The following is a 21,947-nucleotide window of genomic DNA, read 5'->3' as shown; positions in this document are numbered from 1 at the left end:
TTATTTTGCTTTTAATCTTTTATCCTTGTAATACCTTTTTCTTTTTTTTTTTATAATTGTTTTGATCGTACTATGATTCCATGTCTCTTGTGAAGCGGCTTTGTGTGGTTGAAAAAGCGCTCTAGAAATAAAATGTATTATTATTATTAGGGTTGTTCCGATCATGTTTTTTTTTTGCTCCCAATCTGATCCCGATCGTTTTAGTTTGAGTATCTGCCGATCCCGATATTTCCCGATCCGATTGCTTTTTTTTTTGCTCCCGATTCAATTCCAATCATTCCCGATAATTTTTCCCGATCATATACATTTTGGTAATGCATTAAGAAAAAAATGAATAAAACTCGGACGAATATATACATTCAACATACAGTACATAAGTACTCTATTTGTTTATCATGACAATAAATCCTCAAGATGGCATTTACATTATTAACATTCTCTTTGTGAGAGGGATCCACGGATAGAAAGACTTTGTATATTGTGACTAAATATTGCCATCTAGGGTATTTGTTGAGCTTTCAGTAAATGATACTGCAGCCATTCAACCCAAATGCATGATGGGAAGTGGAACCATGACTATGCATAGTCCTACCAATTGATATATCTTCTCTGTGTTGGGAAATAACATAAGGTGTTAAGAAAAAGATCAATTGCTACCTTGCTTCCCCACATTGCTTCCCATGATATGTCTAATCGTAGGGAGAGGGATTGTAAGGCTTTAGCCTATTAAAAAAAGGCTCCAAAGGCTGCCAAAAATCACTCTACTCATTTTACGCTGCCTTTTATCTCTCTATATAGGTAAAACGGCGCCATTACAGATTGAGCGCGACAATGCGTAAGTGGGTCGTGCAACGCATGCATTAATTGCGTTAAATATTATGACGTGATACATTTTCAAAAAATTTAATTACCGGGATAAATTTGATAACCCTACCTTAAGCCTAAACTAAAGACTATGGATGAGTGTTACATATTATGTCTGTAACGTTAAATACAATTGGAAAACGATTTAATTTCGAAAAAAAAATATATATATATTAAAAAAAGGCATGGCTGATATTTTTTGCCGATTCCGATACTTTGAAAATGACGTGATCGGACACGATCGATTGGGATGCCGATCAATCGGGACATCTCTAATCATTATTATTATTATTATCCATCCTTCCATCAGCTACCGCTTTATCTGGGGTCAAGTCACAGGGGCAGCAGCTTTAGCAAGGAAGCCCAGACTTCCCTCTCCCCAGCCACTTCAACCAGCTCCTCCAGCAGATTCCAAAGGCGTTCCCAGACCAGCCGGGAGACTTAGTCTCTCCAGCGTGTCCTGGGTTGTCCCCGGGGCCTCCCGCCAGTGGGACATGCCCGGAACACCTCTCCAGGGAGGCGCCCAGGAGGCATCCGAATCACATGCCCAAGCCACCTCAAATGGCTCCTTTCAATGCAGAGGAGTACCGGCTCGACACCGAGTCCCTCCCTGATGACCGAGCTTCTCACCCTATCTCTAAGGGAGAGCCTGGAAACCCTGCGGAGGAAACTCATTTCAGCCACTTGTATCCACGATCTTGTTCTTTCGATCACAACCCACAGCTTGTGACCATAGGTGAGGTTAGAACGTAGATTGACTGGTAAATCGAGAGCTTCACCTTTTGGCTCAGTTCCTTCTTCACCAATACGGACCGGTGCAGAGTCTGCATCACTGCAGACACCACTGCACCGATCCGCCTGTCGATCTCCTACTCTCACTCTTGAACAAGACCCCAAGATACTTGAACTCCTCCACTTGGGGCAGGATTTCATCCCCGACCCGGAGAGGGCACGCCACCCTTTTTCGACTGAGGACCATAGTCTCGGATTTGGAGGTGCTGATCCTCATCCCAGCCGCTTCACACTCGCCACCGCTCCAGTGAGAGTTGGAGGTCACTGCTTGATAAGGCCAACAGCACCACATCATCCGCAAAAAACAGAGATGCAATGCTGAGGCCACCAAACCAGACACCCTCAACGCTTTCGCTGCGCCTAGAAATTCTGTCCATAAAAGTTATTAACAGAATCGGTGATAAAGGGCAACCTTGGCAGAGTCCAACCCTTATTGGGAACAAATCCCACTTACTGCCGGGTTTTTGAACAGGAAGTCATTGTGAAAGCTTGCCTCTTGACATAAATACACCTAGTCCACGTCGCAGTGATGCATCATTCACCACATGCATTGCCAATGCCCACGAGCTACTGACTGACACACCTACTCGACTGATGTCCAATCAGAGGAAAGAGAATCCAAATTATCTCCAGTTAGCTACATATTAATGAGATTCCTCCATTTTGCAGAAGAGACCAAACTAACTTAAATGGCTAACAAAATTACATTCTGGGCACTTTCAATGCAAATTGTCATGCAAACCTGGTAAAATGGCATCCAAGGTTATGAAAAATAATGTCAAAAACTTAAAGGGCACCATTAAAAGTCCTAAGAAATGGTGACCATGTCAAAACATTTTACCTGACTGCACGAATGTCATTTTACATGTAGAACACAAATTTCAGTGATGAGACACTCAAACCCTTCATAGGTATTCCATCTAAAACAATGGATCTACCCACTGTGAGAGAATTTTATTCATGCTTAAACACAACCATTATACATCATATTTTGTATGCGTTTGCTATGCTTGCATGAGAACATTATAGCCAGGGATGCACATAATTTTTTTGCCCAGGTTCTCAGAGGAGGACCTGGAGATGTGACGTGGTCCTCATTCAGCTTGAGAGCCGACCCACCTGATGCGATAAATTTATGACAAGCTTTACTTAGAGCCAATTAACTTTAATTAATTATATTAACAATTAATGCTTGATTAACATCAACTGGCACAACAAAATTGCCATTACTTTGAAGTGAAATGTAAAGAAATAAAAAGCACCATTTCAAAATAAAGGGCATTATGCGGCTCCCACATTAACTCCAAGCCTTTTTAAAAGTGGGATGTCCTCCTCATAAGACCTCATTGAACGTGCATGTTTAGCTTTGTAAAATGCGAGCAAAAACACGTTTGTCAGTGCATGTCGCTGTTCATTACCTTTATTCCGCCCTATTCCGCCACTTGTCCATAGGGCGAGTGGGGTCCTGTTTGACATCGATAGTTTGCTTAATTCCCACATGCTCTCTGTTTTTTTCGTGCTTTTCAAAGTTTGGATGGCTGAAATTCTTTGACCCTACATAAAATGCGCTGCTCTTATCGGCGACATTGGGATTCTCACGGCACATTTTGTACCGCATTTCCGAGCGAGCATCATTTGCTTCTAATCATGGTACCTCCTGTAGCCACTTTTCAGCAAAAGTTATTTTTTTGGTAGCTCCGGTGACGTCTCTGTCGTCTGTCTGTCTTTAGACGGGGGTGGGGGAATACGGAAGTAATTACTCAGTGTGGCCTGCCTCTTCGACATTTTGAGAAGTTATTTTCTCGTGTCCGCCGCAAATACAGTGGTCAGCCATCGGTACGCAAAAGCGTATGGAAGCCGTTGAGGGCCAGCGCGTTTGTCTACGTCCAGTACGCATGCGCGCATGCGGACCACTTATGTGCACCCCTGATTATAGCATAGAGCATCATTGTTATATTAACCTGTGCCTTCCCATAGCCTTGACTATTGTAGACTGTATAACAATATGCCCAAATATGGACTGTTATGTTCCTGTGTTTTCCAATATGCCCTGAATGAATACAATGGGCAACTTTGGCTCATCAGACTGAGCTCATCATCGTTCTCGCCAGAGCCGGTGTTCAAGGTCATAACTTGAGGTGTTTTTCCCCTACTAGAGATGTTTTTCTGTAACTTGAGATGTTTTTACCAGGATATGCTATAGTAAGTTTCGGTTTTGTTTCTATGATGTCAACCCACAAACAGAGGCATGCTCTGCATTTCTCTTTTGTCCACATGCGGAGAGGGCACTTCGTGCGCGGCTCCGCATCTGTACCCGAGAGCTCTTGTTCGTAAAGCCTTCGAAGCAGAGCAATCCATGGTTGGGGTCTGATTCATTTCTCATTGAGCTATCCATTTGACACTTCTCTTGGAGTTCAAAGTTGAATTTCCCTGACACCAACATTTTTTTCACCAATTATGTGGGTGATGTCATCACCATACCTGATGATCAATCTTAGCTTTCTAGTACTGCACTAGCTAGTACATGTTGACAGAATGGTCACACAGTTACAAAAGAATAGAAAGCCTATGGATATCATGCTCGCAGACTTCAAAAGTCTTTAAATCATTCTTGTTGTTACATCATCCTATGTTTGGAGATTTTGTACTGGCCGGGGCCAAGGCTGCTGAGAAACGAAGACAAATTATTCTATTTTAATTATTAATCTTTTTCTGTCACTTTTTTGGGATGAATTTGTGTCAAAAATATGGTCTGCTTTCATTTAGAAGTTATTTGTTGTTGCACCTTTAAATTCACAGAGGAAGGATTATTGGACACCACATGATTGGATGTCTGTCATCATCAACGGCACTGAAAGAGTGAATGAACATAATGGTATGTTCTAATTGTGAGGAATACATTCTCAAAGATGTAGAAGGATGGGATATACGATTGTCCAACAACATTGTTTTTTCAGTCAACGTAAAAAGAATGTGATGGATCAAAGCGTCAACTTTAGAACAAAGGCAGACTTTTCTTGGAAGGAGACTAATAAGAATGTGAGAAAAGTAGCGAAAAGAACTAATTAAGTAAAAGTCAGGAAGCAGTCAAAGATAATAAAAGTTGTGGGAAAACACGAACCTTGGCATGATTTCTGAGTGGGTCAGAACCTGCTGCTGCAATGCCCCATTTAATAAAGTCGAAAGAAATTGGTGCTCCTCTTTTTTGAAAGACTTTTTGTTAAGTAGTGAGCTTTAATTCTTGAGCGACAAATACAGAGGGACTTACTTTGGCCACATTTGTGGATGCCAGGCGTTGTGTGGCTGATCTAAATGCGGCTGTGTGCTGCTTTTTGTAAAGCTCCTCTGGACGATTTTCCACCTGACACAATATAAACAGCGATCAGTGCAAACCAAGGTTATTAACGTACAGCAAAATGAACAAAACTAGAGTTAGAAAAATGTTGCTGCACTGAAATAAACAAAACTATGGTAAATGAAACCGTATCATCTACATTTATACTAATACAAGCAGTATAGCCCAGCTTTGCCAGGCATACTAATTGTGCTGGGTTGTTGGGGCCAAGGTTTGTTAATACCCTTACCATGACCTATATTACCAAAACACCACTTTTAAAGTAGTCTTATTAACAGTTTATTGACTGTCAATTTGTCACTCTATTTCGGGGCGCTCTGGTGTGAAAATTTCCGTGGTGACTGTCAATGACCCAAACGAACGAATCTGCCAATTTTTGTTTAAATCTAATATAAAGTGTAGATGCAATTGGAATACAGGTAGTGTTCAGGTTACAGACCAATTCCGTTCCTATGCTGGCGACGTAATCCGAATTTCCGCATTAATCGGGATTAACCCTTTAAGTACCCCTAACTACCTCCTAAATCTCAAAATAACTGTCTAAAAACATGTATTATACGTCATTGTACTGTCCTCGCCATGATATTGGAGCTAAGTCCTAGTTAGACAGCAAGCTAAGGTATAATATTTCCCCTCTCTCTCTCACTCGGCTGCGCGACTTCTTCGTGGGAGCAAATGTGATCTCCCTATGTGTGCGTGTGCGCTATTCTTCGTCTGCGCAAATACGTTCTTCTTCGCATGTTCATGCGCTCCTACCCACGTGCCGAAGTACTACCTGCTCTACGTTTCCTGCACCAAAATAAAAGCATGCATCACAAAAGTCAACAGTATAATGAAATATGCATTTCGCCAAAGGGCAGAACAGTTATATTAATGAAATAAAGTAAAAAAGAAGATACTGTGAGGTACAATAAGGAATTTTTAGGCGATGTTTTATTTTAAATAGAAAAAAAAAGACTGGAAAATGGCAAACTAGACTACGGCGTCGTAAAGTCGAAATCATGTAAGTCGGGTATGTTGTAACCCGAGGACTACCTGTATATCGGGTTTGGGATTTTCTGCACTATTGAAAGCTCTGCAACCTTGGAACTTCTGAGAAACACTACTGATTTGAGTGTGTTAAATTTGGTTATAATCGGGCCATTCCTTCTGCTACTCTTTTTTTTTTCGAGTTTCAATTTTCCATACTTATCGGGGGTACTATGACACAAGACGATATCAAAGACCAGGTGCAGACGATTATAGTACAAATGTGTCAAATTTCAAGAAAATCGGTCAAGCCATTTCAGAGTCCATAGGGAACGAACACGCACTCACACAGACACACTCACAGACAAAGTTCCATTTATATCTAAACTTATATATACTATACAACTTATATACTGTACAGTATATAACCTAAATTTACAAACTTTGCCTGTGTATGTGTGTGTTTATTCCCTATGGATTCCGAAACGGCGGATTTTGATAAATTTTACAGAGCTGAACTGTATCTGGGAGTGTTCTTACATGGGTTTGATCTCTGTAGGCTTCCATTTAGTGTGGAATATTCATTTGAAACTAAACAATAAGCACAGAAAATGCCACTTTTCACGTTTTCACCCGAGCAACGCCGGGCCATACTGCCCTTAGATAAATCCATTCAGAATACATGAGAAAAACATGGGGAAGCCCACATTTCAAGGTTTCTTATGCATCGATTTGACAAACCTTGGCCCTAATAACCCAGCACAACTGGCATACCCGGCAACACTCCTGGTGAATTCACAAAACTAACTCAGACATATTCAATTGAAAGAAACAAATCTATTTGTTTTCCTATTTTAATTTTTATTTATTTTATTTACACATGGCAAAATGGAAACATTCAAAATGAATGAATACATTTGTAAAACCAGATGAGCACACAAAGTGCTTTAGCAGATTTCCGCCTCAGCAGCCAAATTCAAAGCATCGCCTTATTTGATAGATGGGGCACTCCCTTGAAGCATGAAACAAGTTTTCGCAAAATTCCTTTTCTGACTTCTGTCACCTTTGACCTCATTACCCCAAAATTTAATCACCGCTTAAATCTCATATCATAAACATTTCCTGCAAGTTTGATAAAACAGTATTTTTGTATTTCATTCATTCTTGAGTTATTAGAAATTTCCTTTATTGACCTCTGTGACCTTTGACCTCATGGCTCCTAGCATATCCACCCAACTAAACTGAACTAATTAAAATTAATTGAATTACAGAAGAAGAAGAAAAAATGAAAATTCAACACTACTTTAATCTTGTTTTGGAAATATCAGGATGATTTCACCATAGGCAAAATGAGAAATGGGTCACCTTGAAGTCAAAGCTTCAAATTTTTAAATGTGGATCTTAATAAACTTAATTTACTCGTTAGCTGCCGTTGACGGTGATAGACATCCATTCCATTAAAAATGCTCCGTGAACTAATGTTCATGCACTGCCAGATTTCCCATTCAAATAGATTGAACATCTTCTACTGACAAAATCTTTTAAACTCAAACCAGAAGGATGAAAACAACCACATGATTTGACGTCTATCATTGTTAATAACACTGAAAGAGTTACAGTGGTCAATCAAAGCACTGCCATACCTTGTACTCTGCTGGACTGGGTCCTTGTCCGAACTCGTTGTTGAGGAAGCTGCTGCTGCGTTTAGCGGTGGAGCCAAAGCCTCCCTTCGTGGTTCTTTCTAAAAATGCCCTTCTCAAACTCTCCTGGGCCAAACCCATGTACACAACATTGTAGGACCCAGGACCTGGACATTAAAAATAACATTAACACCATGATGATTCTAAAGTACTTTGACTTTTAATGAGAAAAGTTGACTTCGGCAGTCTCAACATACTAGCAACGAATATATACTGTATATAGTAATGCTGCCAGTTAATGTTAATAACCGTGTGAACATGAACCCCCTTTGATGCCGTTAATTTTATTTAAAGCGTGATAAATTATGGACCTTCCCTCACCCCATAGTTTGGAATTTAAGACTGGGACTGGGAGAGAGCCAGAGTGAGTAAAATCGTCCTGGTGATCTACTCTCATGGCTGCCTGAGATGCTTTCTGGGGGCAAAAGCATACAGAGGATCGGGGTGAAATCCCGGTGTCAGACGAGACATCACTTTGACTTTTAAAAGCCCAAACTATAACTGGAACTCTGATGCGGATTGTGGCATTTATTAATTATACGTTGAATATAGTTGAGTAAATAAATGTATAATAAATTTTGGTGGAAATTGATTAATCGACACAAGCACTTTATTAGGCTTGTTGTTAACACTTGTGTATGTAAATTTGATGTTAGTAGATAGTTATTTTTGGAGATGCATGTGTGGCAGCGTGGCAGGGTTTTCTTTTTTAAATATAGAGTTTTGACAGTTGCCGTCATATTTTCGGGATCAAAGCACCGTATGCCGGAACAGCCCCCAAACTCATGCCAAAACCGCGTTCCGGCCCACTTTCACCCATGTATATACTCTATCTATACACAAGGACACGGATGATCACCGTGAAACCCACGTTCTCAAGCAAATCGTAACTTTGGCTTTTTAACCCAAAATGTAGCACTTGATGTTTAATTCATCTTTAAAGTTGCCCATTTCTTATCTCGAATGAGGCTTAAATTTGAATTATAATGTAAGGTATATCATAATATTATATACTAGTATATTATTGTCCATGACAAGCAATGTGAGGGTTAATATGACCCTCGTGAGGATAAGCGGAATGGAAGATGAATGAATGAATATGACCTCAATTGGAGTAAACTTGCCTCCATGCTTTCTGTAATTAATTCATGACAACTCATTAAAGTTCCTACCTTAAATAAAACAACCACATACGTAACTTCACTGACCTGGTGCGGAACCTCGATTGTGGTTCGTCTGAAAGCGGTGTGATGTGACACCAAATGGGCTTTTATTCACCCCTGTCCCACTGTGAACCGTTCTGATGGCGCAGCGCGGGTCATCATAGGTGCCGACAGGGGGCGACGCTTCCTTGGCAACTTTGAAGCGCTAATGGATAAGGCAGAGCGACGTCAGTTGAAAATATTGCACTCCAAGATCCACTTTAATGCTTAATCATGCTAGCAATGCTTCTCTGAAATTTTATCACAATGACTCCTTTGCTACATGAGGTGCTAATGCTAATGCCCACACTTTGACAATAAGTGAAAGACTGCACTTTTCACTGCTTAAACTCCACCAGGTCCAGAAATAAGCACAGTTCTGGTGTCGGAGTTTTTTTTCCCAGGCAAAAGCTATTTTAACAGCGCTCAAGTTGTGCTTGTCAAAGCAGGCTGGATAGACCTTTCATCAGAGTTTCTCCGTGTCAGCCGCAGCGACGCTAAGTCAGCCTCGGCGGCACTTATAGCACACACAAACTACAAGGTTCAGAAAAAGCCACGGAATAATGCGACTGGATTTTACATGATTCATTTTGATGCTGCGTAATCCGGAATTTTACACCTTCCGTATGGGGTATATTACGGGGAAATTACTTTTTTTTTTTAATGTCTTGTATACATATACAAGTATATACATACAATATACACGTTGTTGGGTCTGCCTACCCGCCCATCAAGTATTTGAGGAATTTGACTGAATCTTTTGTAAAGTATGTTTCAGTGCCATTGACAGCGATAGAAGTCCAATCCATTTGAACTGCGAGAGGCAATACGATTTGATTTAGTTTCAATTCCAGGATCCTGTTGATTTTGGTAATTCCTGGGACACTTTCTGTTCATTTTGCAGCATTCTCAGGTCACCTCCTATTGATTTTGGGGCATTTCTGGGCCACCTCCTGTTGATTTTGGGACATTTTAATGTGAGACATACTGGAATAAATGCATGCCCTACAATGGGTAAAAGCTGTTAGAACATTAGAAGGGTTATTGATACATTTCCTTAGTTTCAGGGTTGTGAATGGTAATGTCCTGAATTTACTGTGTGGTCAATATAGGCGTGGAAATGTCTGACTACATAACAATATGATACGCAATACAGTGGTAAATTGAGATACGAAAGCTTCGGTACATGAAAAATTCATTTTACGAAAGGTTTTGTGAAGAATTATTTGGCATATAATACGTACTGTAATAGATAAGGGTGTAACGGTACATGTATTTGTATTGAACCGTTTCGGTACGTGGTGCTCAGTTTGGAACAGAGTTCCGAAAGAGTTTCTGACGTAATGTAACCCTTACTTTTCGAGGCTGTGAGTCGATCGGGTTACAGTTTCTTTGTGTAGAGTATATTTACTCCATCTTCTCTACTATAATGAGGACCAACATGGTAGGACAGTATAACCCAGAAACGTCAACGGCGCGACAAGGTGGCCGCCGCGAGAACGCAGTGAAACACGGGCGTGAAAGTCAATCAGCCAATGCACACCAGTCGCAGTGCGGCCGCGTGTTAGACGCGTCCCAGAAGCAGCTCAACACGACGCACGCGAAAAGAACGGCAGAGTTTGTTATTTGACGCGAGACGTGACCCTCCTACGTCAATACTACTACCGGTAGCTAGGATCGGGCAGACCGGAAGTCACTCGTGTAAAAAAACATCCGGTCGATTGTCAAACTAATATGCAATCGTAACCCACTTTTTGAGTCCATCAGACCTCTTGAGTGGTAGATTGGGGCACAGTTGACTTGTCTTTGTTGATTTACTGCTGTCTTCTCTGCTATAATAATAATCAACACGGCCCCTAGTTCAATACAAACCCTCCTACCACAACAAAACAAGTAGGAACTAATATTCACATAGGACCTAAAGTTATACAACATAAAATATACAATATAAATGAATACTACATCACATTTGTAAAGTATAAACAGATAATAAAATGAATAATAGCCCATTTAAATAAAATAAATTGAAATGAGCTAAAACACCTGTAATTAAATAATAATACACAGATCCTGCTTACACAATTAAATTTATTAATTTTTGTGTGGCGCTTTAACTTGAGAAAATCCACCAATAAAGCTTTTGAAAACCATTCATAAGTGAAAAAAAAAGATTCATTAAGGCATTTCATTTGTAAAATACATGTTAAAATCTTTGTCATGGGATGGCTTTTCTCTTTAGCACAGGACTTTTTTCTTCTTTCAGAAAGAAAGCTGACCAATACGCGGGGTCTGAAAGGGAAATTGTTGTCTTTAAATACCCGCTACTTTTTGAGCAGAATTCTAGCTTTGTATAGTCTAATGTTCCTATTGTTGAAAGCACAAAGGTGTGTAGTAAACAACTAGCACATTTATATTTTGCATTTTGTTTTGCTTACTGTACCGAAAATTAACTGAACCGTGACCTCAAACCCGAGGTATGTACCGAACCGAGATTTTTGTGTACCGTTACACCCCTAGTAATAGATAATTCCTGCTTGCAGCAATGCAATAACGTAACTAAGTTTGACTATAAATGTCAACAAACGAAATATAAAAACACCACAAAGTGCTACACAATGCTTTTTTAAGGCACAAACAGCGAGATGAAATAGCACGCAATGACTGCCCAAGTTAACTCATCTTTTACCATCTTTTTCCGTGTTTGATATGACCTCGAGTAGTCATGTGATAACGTCTGTAGAATGAACAGGAACCTAACAAGATAGTTACACGTACGCGACACTATCAAATACTGTAATATTAAAGCAGTTAGAACAGTAGGAAAACTGTTGATGTGTTTTCTTTGTTTAGGTGTTGAAGAGTAAGTGTTAATATGTCATAGACACTCTAATGGTCAATGTAAAAACAGCTTTTTTTTTAGAGAAGATCTGGTTCATTTAACGCTGTCAATTGTGGCTAATGAGATGAAACTTTTTAGTTAGTGCTGAGTAGGTGCCATCATTTCTAGTTGTATGCTTGTCATTAAATTTTTACTCCTTGCCACGGCTGGCACAAAAACACAAAGGCTGAAGAAGGCAGAGTTTCCGACCTAATTTTTCTGACCGCATGCTGTGCGCGAGCGAGGCGTTAGAACCCGGGGCGACAGTTTTCTTAGATGTTCATCTCGGTGTGACACTGCGTGTTCTCCTGTGGAGGGATGGAGAGGAAATGAGATAAGGAGGTACGGAGGGAGGGAAGACGGATAAGAGGAACAGTGGGAATCTGCCCGTTTGTCGCTCGTCACGATCTTCCCACAATAGCATTTGGACAATGGCCGCATGCCTGTTCTCAGATATGTGTGTGTGTTTTTGTGGCATCATAACAGAGTTCTAATGAACTTCATCAGAATGTTCACTCAGTTGGGAGTCTTTTTTTGGGAGAGGGCATAAAGGCGCGGCATGAGCTTGACAGATGGGCTCCCTCGCATGTGCGACATGCTTAGAGCGTTGTGGCAACGTGAAAAAACTTACTTATGCAAAAACAAAAACAAAAAAATTCTCAAGTCGTTGGAGTATGGCACATAATAATAACTTGTGTGTCTTTTGTTAACAAGTGACCATTTTGTTAGTGAGTTTGAATTAAAGCTGTAGTGTGAGCTAATTTCTTCACATGCCAAATAGGGTCACAAGTAAAGTAATTAAACATTGTCCACCAAATAAAGCATGAAAAAATAATTTATATGTTGTATATTTGACAAAATAATCGCGTTTCCGAAGTTCGAGCCTGAAAGGGGACGAACCCGGAAGTGATACGTCACACCGGGAACAGCGTTGGCAGCTCCATACATACGGCCGCCATACAAAGCCCTTCAAACAATGATTCAAACAGCGATATAAGCGATAGACCGAGCGCAAGGGAGGAGATCCAAGTTTTTGAAGAGTTGGAGGAAGAAGAGGAGCTTGGAATTTTATGTTGGATCTAACATGTATTAGCCAGACGCTAATCAGAATGCAAACAGTGTGCCTAGACTACCTGACATGGAATAGATACAAGACCCATCGAGATTACAACATTGGTAAGATATAGGCTGTTATTATTTTTATGATTTGAAGATGCAGGCATTTGCACATAATGTTATGTTTTTGTCTATTTGATGACATTGTTAAAAAAAATAATAATCAGACTTCATGTTCATTTTGGCAGATCCGGTAGCTCTCGTGCATATAAAATAATAATATAAAAACGTTGGGGGGAAAGAAGGAGATGAGTCTTCGATGGCTTTCTCCACTTTATTGTGGCAACAATAAGAAAACAAAATAATAGCGGACTGCCGCCACATTCGACCGCAAAGTTTTGCTTCTCGCCGATCTCCTCCTCGCCTCCCACTCCAGTGTCTCTTAAACAGATTGTGCATAGTGTCTTGTTATGAGCTTTTTGTTTACAAATGTATCGAACACACGACGCGCTGACAACCTTGTCTCTTTATTAACACATGGAGCAGTTCTTATGGAAAAGTTAGAACACAGCTCGGCACAGCTCTCGGCAGGAATTGGCGTCTAATGGCGTGAGGAAATGTAGTTTTTTCACACAAGCGAACATATTACAAAGCACCACTTCAGTGTTGTCCCAAGACTACATTTCCCATGATTCACTGCGTGACCTGCGCGCTCGCTGATTCGCTGCGAGATTGACTCAATGGCTACGCTAAACCAACACGCTATATTTCAGCTGTCACCTGTCAGCGGCTCTCATAAAACACAAACTAGAAGCCTATCATGCGATCACCGTGAACGCTGAACCGTCCATAAGCAATGCAATGCTTGAAGCATGAAGGTGGAAATACATAATACAAATACAAATAAATGTGCACAAACTAACCGGCGGTGTGTGTCTCTTACAGCAACGTGACCGTGAATTACCCTGACGCCGACCCGTTTATATGCACATCCACACCCGTTTCCCAATTGACAGTGGATTAATCCTTTCGGACACGATCGTAGATGACGCACAATTTAAACACGCTTAACCTAGCGAACGCAACAACAACTATGATCGGGGATTTCCACGAGTTAACTTTCGGCTAATGTCGCTAGTTTATACTGTTCAATTCCACAACAGTAGGCAGCTATGCTTTGACAAAACATCAGTCATCTGTCCAAAAATCACACTTACTTTTTGGCAAATCCTTGATCATAAGCAGACCGGTTAAGGAAGCAGGCATCTTCGAAGTGTTTGGAGCAGAGAACACTACTCGATGATGGCATGAAATTCATTCGCTTCGTGCGAACGAAAGATGTCCATTTACGTGCCCTGCTATCCTTTGGCCACTGATACAACTTTTCGTTTGAGCGAGAACAAAACATCGCCACACACCGCTGTGGCATCTTACCGAGAAGCAATGCAACAAACAATACTGTTCTATGGTGGACTTCCCTCGCATGTCTAGGTGTGACGTAATTGCTGAAGAAAAGCATTTTCGTTGTCAAGGGCATTGCTATGGGTTAAACAAAGAATCTGGAAGGGTTGCGTTAAAAAAAATAATGAAAATATGCTTATAATTGTTTAGCCATTGATATTATTCAAAAACATGGTTGGCCAACCTTACTTCAAAGTTCCCCTTTAAAGTCCAGAAATGACGACGTAATTTCCTTCAAAAAATTTAGCTTACAGTGGAAATGCAATGTAATGCAGTGCAGTGCAGTTAAGTCAAGCTCCACTGTTTTCATTGAAATTTTCACCAATCTGGCACGCCAGATTGATTATTCCATACAGTATATCCACTATGAATATATCCCACATATCAATATGGGAAAGATTGAATCGTGACCTGTTTCATGGAGGAACCTTCAAAACACTATAGGTTAAAAAAATCTTGTAGTGACGTTCTTTGCTCCTCTTTTAATGAGGAAATGAAGTGTATTTCAGAAAAAAACATATTTGCATTCCACCATAGTATTCAAGCAAATAGTTTCTTCCTGGTGATGTCACGTCTGCAGTTTCGGCCTCTGTTCCGTGATTGGCTCGCCATCAGTTAACGACCAATTCAAATGAAGCCACGAGATGACAGATTGGTTCGCTAAAATTTCCAGTCAAGAAAAGCTTTTCGTGACTTCCTTTCCTCTTCTTTTAATGAGGAAATGAAGTGTGTTTCCAAAAAAAAACTTGAGAAATTGAACCACTTTGCACTCTGACATTGTATTCAAGCAAATAGTTGCTTCCTGGTCATGTCTGCAGCTCCCGCCTCTTTCTACTGATTAGCTGTAACGTCAGATGACCAGTGAAGTGGCTGGACAGTTGAGGTTTGCTAGACGATACTGCATGATCAATCAATGAATAAGGAAGTATGGTCTTGCTTGCAAGGCTCGCATACAGTGGGAGTGCAGCTCCGCCCTCATTTTTACCTAAATGTAGTTGGTGTACAGGTTTTCACTTTGGTTTTGACAAGTTTGTTGAGCTACCGTATTGGCCCGAATATAAGACGGCCCTGATTATAAGACGACCCCCTCTTTTTCAAGACTTAATACTATAATGTTGTGTATCAGGATTGGATTGATACAAAGGTTGTGACTATACACAGTATATATACACATGCATATGTATATATGTATATATATATACACACATATATATACACACACACATATTTATATATATATATATATTTTTTTTTTTTTTTTTTTTAAGCGATATTCTGCCAAGAATTGATATATCATTTTAAAAAGGGGTTTCGTTGTATGTCAAAAGAATCGCATGTCGATGCGTTCGTATGTCGAGGTCCAACTGTGCTGCATACTGACGTGAGTGTAAAATAATTACAATTAGAGAGTTCGTAATCGGCGGCCATTTTGGGAAAAGCAGCAAACTCCGTTTTTACGGCAGGTTGGATAGCTCGCAGTTATTTTAGGCAGGGCGACTGGTGGTTGGAAACTAAATCTCGAAGAGTAGGTATTGCTCAGCATTATTTCTTAGTGCTCATCGAATGCCTGCATTTTCGTCTTGTATTGGACCTCTTGCGATACCAGCATCGGTGCAATATAATTGAAAATCGTCATCTTTTACCACTTTTGTTGAAAAGAATGCTTTTTGTTCAAATGTATGAAATGTTTACGCAACAAAATTGCTTTGTATTTTTTTTAGGGCTGTCAAAATTAGCGCGTTAACGCGCAGTAATTATTTTTCTTAATTAATCACGTTCAAATATTTGACGCAATTAACGCACATGTCCCGCTCAGACAGTATTCTGCCTTTTGGTCAGTTTTACAGCAAGGTTTTTTGTAGGGCTGTCCCAAACGACTAATTTTCTCCCGATTAGTCAGCCGACTATTTTTACGATTAGTCGACTAATCTAATAATTTAAAAAATATATATATATATATTTTTTTTTTTGTTTACTAATTTAGCAATGACATTTTTGTTGACGCTTATCAATTCACAAAAAACATATTGGAACACTTAAATTATTTATTAAAGTACAAATAAACACGTAAATAACAATAATAAATCACAAATAAACAATGAGTTCAAATGCTGATAGAATTAACTAGTGTAGCATCCCGATTGAAAAGATGGTCTCTTAAACTGATGGTTTACAACTTTTATTCCATCCTTGATGTAATCACACTGTAAGAGCTACGGTGCACACAAATAAAACAACACAATTAGAAAGTAATGAAAACTTTTCACCTTTTTCCTTTTAAAACTTATTTATATATCAATGAATTGCCTATATGAATTGCCTTTACCTTAATTTATTACCTTATCATTGACAATGTCTCCCTTGAGTGCAATCACTGTATAGACTGTATATACTTATGACCTTTTAACCTTATATAATTTTCTATACCATAAAATAAACCATGACATGAAATAAACCTTTCAGTTAGCATTAAGAACAATACTAATAGCACTTATAGGCCCATTGTCAATGAAACATTATTATTTAGTAAGGCAACAGCACCCTCTGGTGTACAAAAAATGAAAAAAAAAATTTACAAACGGTGACGGCGCTTGAGGTGTTTATTCACGGCCGACGTGCAGCCATGCTTGGCATTGAAGAGGCAGGACAGACGAGTACCCTCCTTTGTTTCTTTGAAATAAGTCAATGTTTTGGACACTCTGGTGCGCTTTTTTGGCTTTGTGCCGCTTTTCCCGCTTGCATACAGAGCATCCGACATTCTGAACTTTCCGCGCATATATTTTTTTAACCCTTCATTAACCGTCGACGGGATGTTGTGCTCGTCGACGGATTTACGTCATCGATGACGTCGACTATGTCGACTAGTCGGGACAGCTCTAGTTTTTTGTGCTGTTTAACAGCGAACTCTTGTGGTCGCTTTGGGACATGGTTTATTGCTTTCTTGCCAGTTCAATATGGCTGCACGACGTCTCGGGCTGACGCCTACGTTGTAATGTTGTGCTTATATGATCCTTGGACAAGATTTGTCCGTAAGTATGGTTGTTGTAAAGAATGTACATATTATGTTAGTAAGCGAAATGTTATATTTTTTGTATGAGACGCTTTTTGTTTATGTTTAGTGAACCTGTATAGCGTGCTAAGCTAACGTTGTTGCTAATGCAATGCTTGTGTACTTTTTTTTGTAGTTTCACTACGGTCTAAAGAGGACAATGGTTTGAGGCCATTTTATTAATAAATCAGATGAAAAAGGAAGAAGTCTGATTATTAAGGCGTCATTCACTAGCTGTCTAGCTTTGGAAAAAGTAGACGCTTCGGAGTGAGGACAGCATAGACAGATTTAAATGACAGTAGAGTGAAATGCCCACTACAGTCCTTATGTACCGTATGTTAAATATATATATCCATCTTGTGTCTTATCCTTCCATTCCAACAAATTATTTTACAGAATATATATATAATTTACAGAAAAATATGGCATATTTTATAGATGGTTTGAATTCCCATTAATTGCGATTAATTACGTTTAAATTATTAACTCGATTAAAAATTTTAATCGTTTGACAGCCCTAATTTTTTTATTGCTTCAACTGAAATGAAGCCGATTGTGTTAAAAGCTGTCAGTGACATTGAATGAGTTTTAATCTCTTCCTCTTCTCAATTGTGATCTAAATACAGTGATTTACCGGCAATATATATTTTTGGCTTAGTCATTAAGATAAGCGAGCGAATGTAGGTTTTGGAAACCTTTGTGCTTTTGAACGTGCTAATTCCCTCATGTTCACCTCATCTCTGAGAATCGCACCGACAAAAGTAACTTGCCATCTCAATCTGGGACACGTACTGAGCAGCGTTCTCCTGTGAGAAGTCACTAATTGACTGCGTTTATCTCCTAGATTATATCCGGGAAATATTTTTAGCGTTGGCATTATGCAGAGTAATGTCCCTAAATGCATCCAAATGGATCCTAATTTGCTTATCTAGGCCAACACAATCGATAGCTTGTTCTCATCCCACGGGCACAATGAAGCCATCTGCGTAATATGATAGTCAAATATTGCATGTAGTAATTCATAATGCAGTATGCAGTGACATGGTGGAATGCTAAGTAATACTTCATCATCACAGTTAAACGTAATGGCTAATAATAATACGTGCATATAGAACATGAGATTCACATATTGTGAGCATTAGCATTCATTTTCAATGGCAAAAGCAACATTTTAAGAATTTAAAAATGTTGTCCTACAGTTTTTTGTTCCATTCACATAATCAAGGCGCAGAAAAGTTGTCAGCCAGTTTTGGGCAAAAACGTGCAATTCCACTACAATTACACAAAAACGTCTTACATTACATTACAATACATTTTCAATAGCCCCATGCATTTATAATGGCACATTCAAATCCCAAAAACATGTGTCCATCCACTCTTATTGATTCTCAACTTGTATCAGGAAAAAAATGTCCAGTGGTAGTCATTATTTTTGATTGACTAAAAAAAAACCTTGAATTGCCCCAAAATTAATAGGATGTGATCCAAAATGTACACCAAGTGAGACAGGAATACTCCAAAATCCCCCTGACCTTTAGGTGCCCCAAAACCAAGAGAAAGCTGTTTGTAATACAAAAAAATATATTTTTAAAAATAATAATAAATGAATGAATGAATAATTTTTTAAAAAACTGTTCTTTCTTTCTATGGCTCCTAAACCCTTTTTCTGTCAGCTGCTTCCTCTGAATAAACAACACAATATAAACAAAGTCCACCAAACTCTCATGTGGCACATGAAAACCATTTTCCATGTCTAAGCAGAACAGAAAAACAAAAAATTATGATTGGATTTTCATGGACACTCAGACATCAGTTTTGGTCAGAGCAAACTATTTTGACATGCTTAGATTGCCTAAATACACCAAAAATAGTAGAAGAAGAAGAAACCCGGGCGACTTCCGTGTCCAAAATACATTGCTACTGTCACGGACCCGACAGAGGAGGACCACAAATGCGTCACGTTTTCAACAATTTATTGACAGGACCAGCAGGGCAGGTGAAACGATGGCAGCAGTACAGACAAGGGCTAGGCAGAAGTCAGGTTTCCAAAAGCAAAAGGCAGGTCGAGTTACCAGGGCAGGAGAGAAGGCAGCAGTTGGGCAGGTTCAGATTCGGCAACAAGAGTCAGACTCAGAGGGCTAAGCAGGGATGTAACAGGCAGGCTTCGCAGACGATCTGACAGAGTGGAAGTGAAAATCTGGGCTTTAAATACACAGGTTGATTGCTGAATGGAGCAGTGCTATTGGCTGGGCTGTGAGTAGGTGAATTGTGAACAGGTGGGGATAATTGAAGGCAATCAGGCAATGCTGCAGAAGGGACTGGGGCCATGACAGCTCCGTCTATTTCTATTTTAAACGTTAGCGTTATTTTTTATATTTTTTTCAGTTTTTCTACTGTCAGGTCCTCGAACAATTCTAAGATATTATAAAGACCAGTTTAGTCTTGCGCCTACCCTGTCTTCCACAGACATGTGCGCTAAAGACGGTTTGCTCCGATTTTTCCATTTTCCTTTCAAATTTTTGAAATGTTTTCATGAAGATACGAACACGTTGCTGAAGATATTAAAAGATTTACAGTTCAGTTCAGGTCATTCGCACATCAAGATACAGTACATGGTCATACGCAAGCAGTTCACAGGATAAGATGGGCGAAAAGGACACTCCAAAGAAGCTATTCAAAGCTTTTAGCAGGGGCCCAGTTGCTAATATTTTTAATATTGGTGAAAGACTTGATGGTAGAAAGACAGGAAAAATACATGAACTAACGTGAATATTTTATGGACAGAGCGATGTTTTGTTAACACAGAATTTAATACGGCTTCTTTTTCTTCTACTACTATTTCCGGTATATTTAGTCATACTGCCTTTAAATGCTTTGGGAAAGATGAACCTTACTGCATCCATACTACATTTGAATTACAAGTATGCCCTGTTCATGTGCTTTTGTTGTCCTAGCAAAAAACCATAGCAGACAAACTGTTAGTTAATCTACTACAACAATAGAATGAATTAAAATGAAAATAGTAACTTTTTGTTTGTAACTGAACATTCTAGCAAACACTTTGTTAAAAAATAAGAGGTCTGTACGTAAATCTGTACACTCCATTATTATGTTGGCGTCAAAAAAAGTGCAAATTAACGATAAATCTTCTTGAAAAACTTTCTTAGCACATTTACCAAAATGACTGCACCACATGAAGGCAGCATCAATCTGCAAAGATCAAAAATATTTGTTCTGATGTAAGAACACGCAAGTCCTATTTGGATCAGTCTTTTTAGTGTCCATGAAAACTCCCATGTGGTACATTAAAATGGGTCAGATCATAAGAACACAAAGATTCAAAAATTGGATGCAAAAAAGACAGTGCATCCAATCATGATTTTAATCCAAAAACTGATTGGATTTTAAAAATGTCCATGTAGACGTAATGACCCTGAAACAGTCACGACTAACTCAGTTAAATGAATTAAGAAATTTAAAATTTTGGGACTGTGTGATTTTTGTATTGTACCTCAGTTTCAGATAGAAAGGAGGAGGTAACCGGCTGCTTTTTATCGCTGGTCCTCTCAAACTGTCCTCTGATGTCATAATGTCCGGGACCAGGCACGCCCTGTGCAAAAACAAGTGGATTTGAGGCGGCAAGTAGCAACTTACACCCCCATTTTTCACAGAAATACACCGAATCATTGTCTAAACTGTGATGTTATGCGCCGCCCACTTATTGACTTGCATTGGCAAATGTGACTTCAACTAGCTTGTACTGTCTCCACTTAAATATTGTATTTTCCTCATGAAAAACCCACAGTTGGAAAACATGAGATAAAATGGAATTGAAAAGTGACTTTCAGCACAAAATCAATTACTGTGGGGATTTTTTCCTTCTCCACTTATTGGGTACGACCCTTGATCAGCACACATCCTTAGACCGATTCACCATGTCCCAACTTGGAAATGTTCCAAAAAATTCATGCGACTCAGGTTGCTCAGGCTTCTGGACAAATAAAAAGCCCAATTCATTTCTAATAGCAAACACATTTAACAATTTTCAAAATGCTACTTTTCCTAGTTTTTGCAGTTTTGCCAGTAAAGCAAAAACGTACAGTTCTGCCAAACTTTGTCAAAAAAAACCTTCCCTATACATTTCCAATGCCTCCACTCATTTCCAAAGACGCAGACATCACCTGCAACGTCATTATTTTTGACAAAAAAATGTCTTCAAATCGCCCCAAAATCGTTAGGAAGAATGCCATAAATCAATGACCTGTAAATGAAGTGAACCAAAATCAACACGAAACACCCAAGAATCACTGGTAAGTGGCCCAAAATCAACAGGAAATGAAAGTGACTTGTGGGAGTTTACAGACCATCAGATCAAAGGATCCCCACACAATTCCTCCAGAAATTGCATTTCTAGTTATTCATGACTTTACAGTGTCTGCGTGCGTGACATGAACAAGTTTGTTATTGTCTGAATTCAATATACACCGAGAGTACATTAAGAAATAATAATTTGCAGTCAGACACTCAAACAGAGAAGGGGACACTTGTTCTGATATTTTTTTGTTGAGTTGCGTGTTTTTACCATTGAGGAAAATCCTGCGTCTGGCTCACACCAGGCTGT

The 21,947-nt window shown here is 39.4% G+C and overlaps 1 protein-coding gene across 1 annotated transcript in view; it reads right to left on the bottom strand.

The window, feature by feature from the left end:
* Positions 1-21,947, bottom strand: part of stpg2 (sperm-tail PG-rich repeat containing 2) — a 98,019-nt gene that overhangs the window by 55,981 nt on the left and 20,091 nt on the right. The window contains exons 7-10 of the mRNA XM_057832201.1: positions 20,838-20,936; positions 8,889-9,048; positions 7,624-7,787; positions 4,925-5,017 (exon numbers count right to left, since the gene is read on the bottom strand). Coding sequence (XP_057688184.1) covers positions 4,925-5,017; positions 7,624-7,787; positions 8,889-9,048; positions 20,838-20,936 — 516 coding nt within the window. The remainder of the gene's footprint in view (positions 1-4,924; positions 5,018-7,623; positions 7,788-8,888; positions 9,049-20,837; positions 20,937-21,947) is intronic.

Source organism: Corythoichthys intestinalis, chromosome 3, assembly GCF_030265065.1.
Source record: "Corythoichthys intestinalis isolate RoL2023-P3 chromosome 3, ASM3026506v1, whole genome shotgun sequence".
NCBI lineage: Eukaryota > Metazoa > Chordata > Actinopteri > Syngnathiformes > Syngnathidae > Corythoichthys > Corythoichthys intestinalis.
Note: the sequence above shows the minus strand (reverse complement) of the source record. Positions and strands in the feature narration are given on the sequence as shown.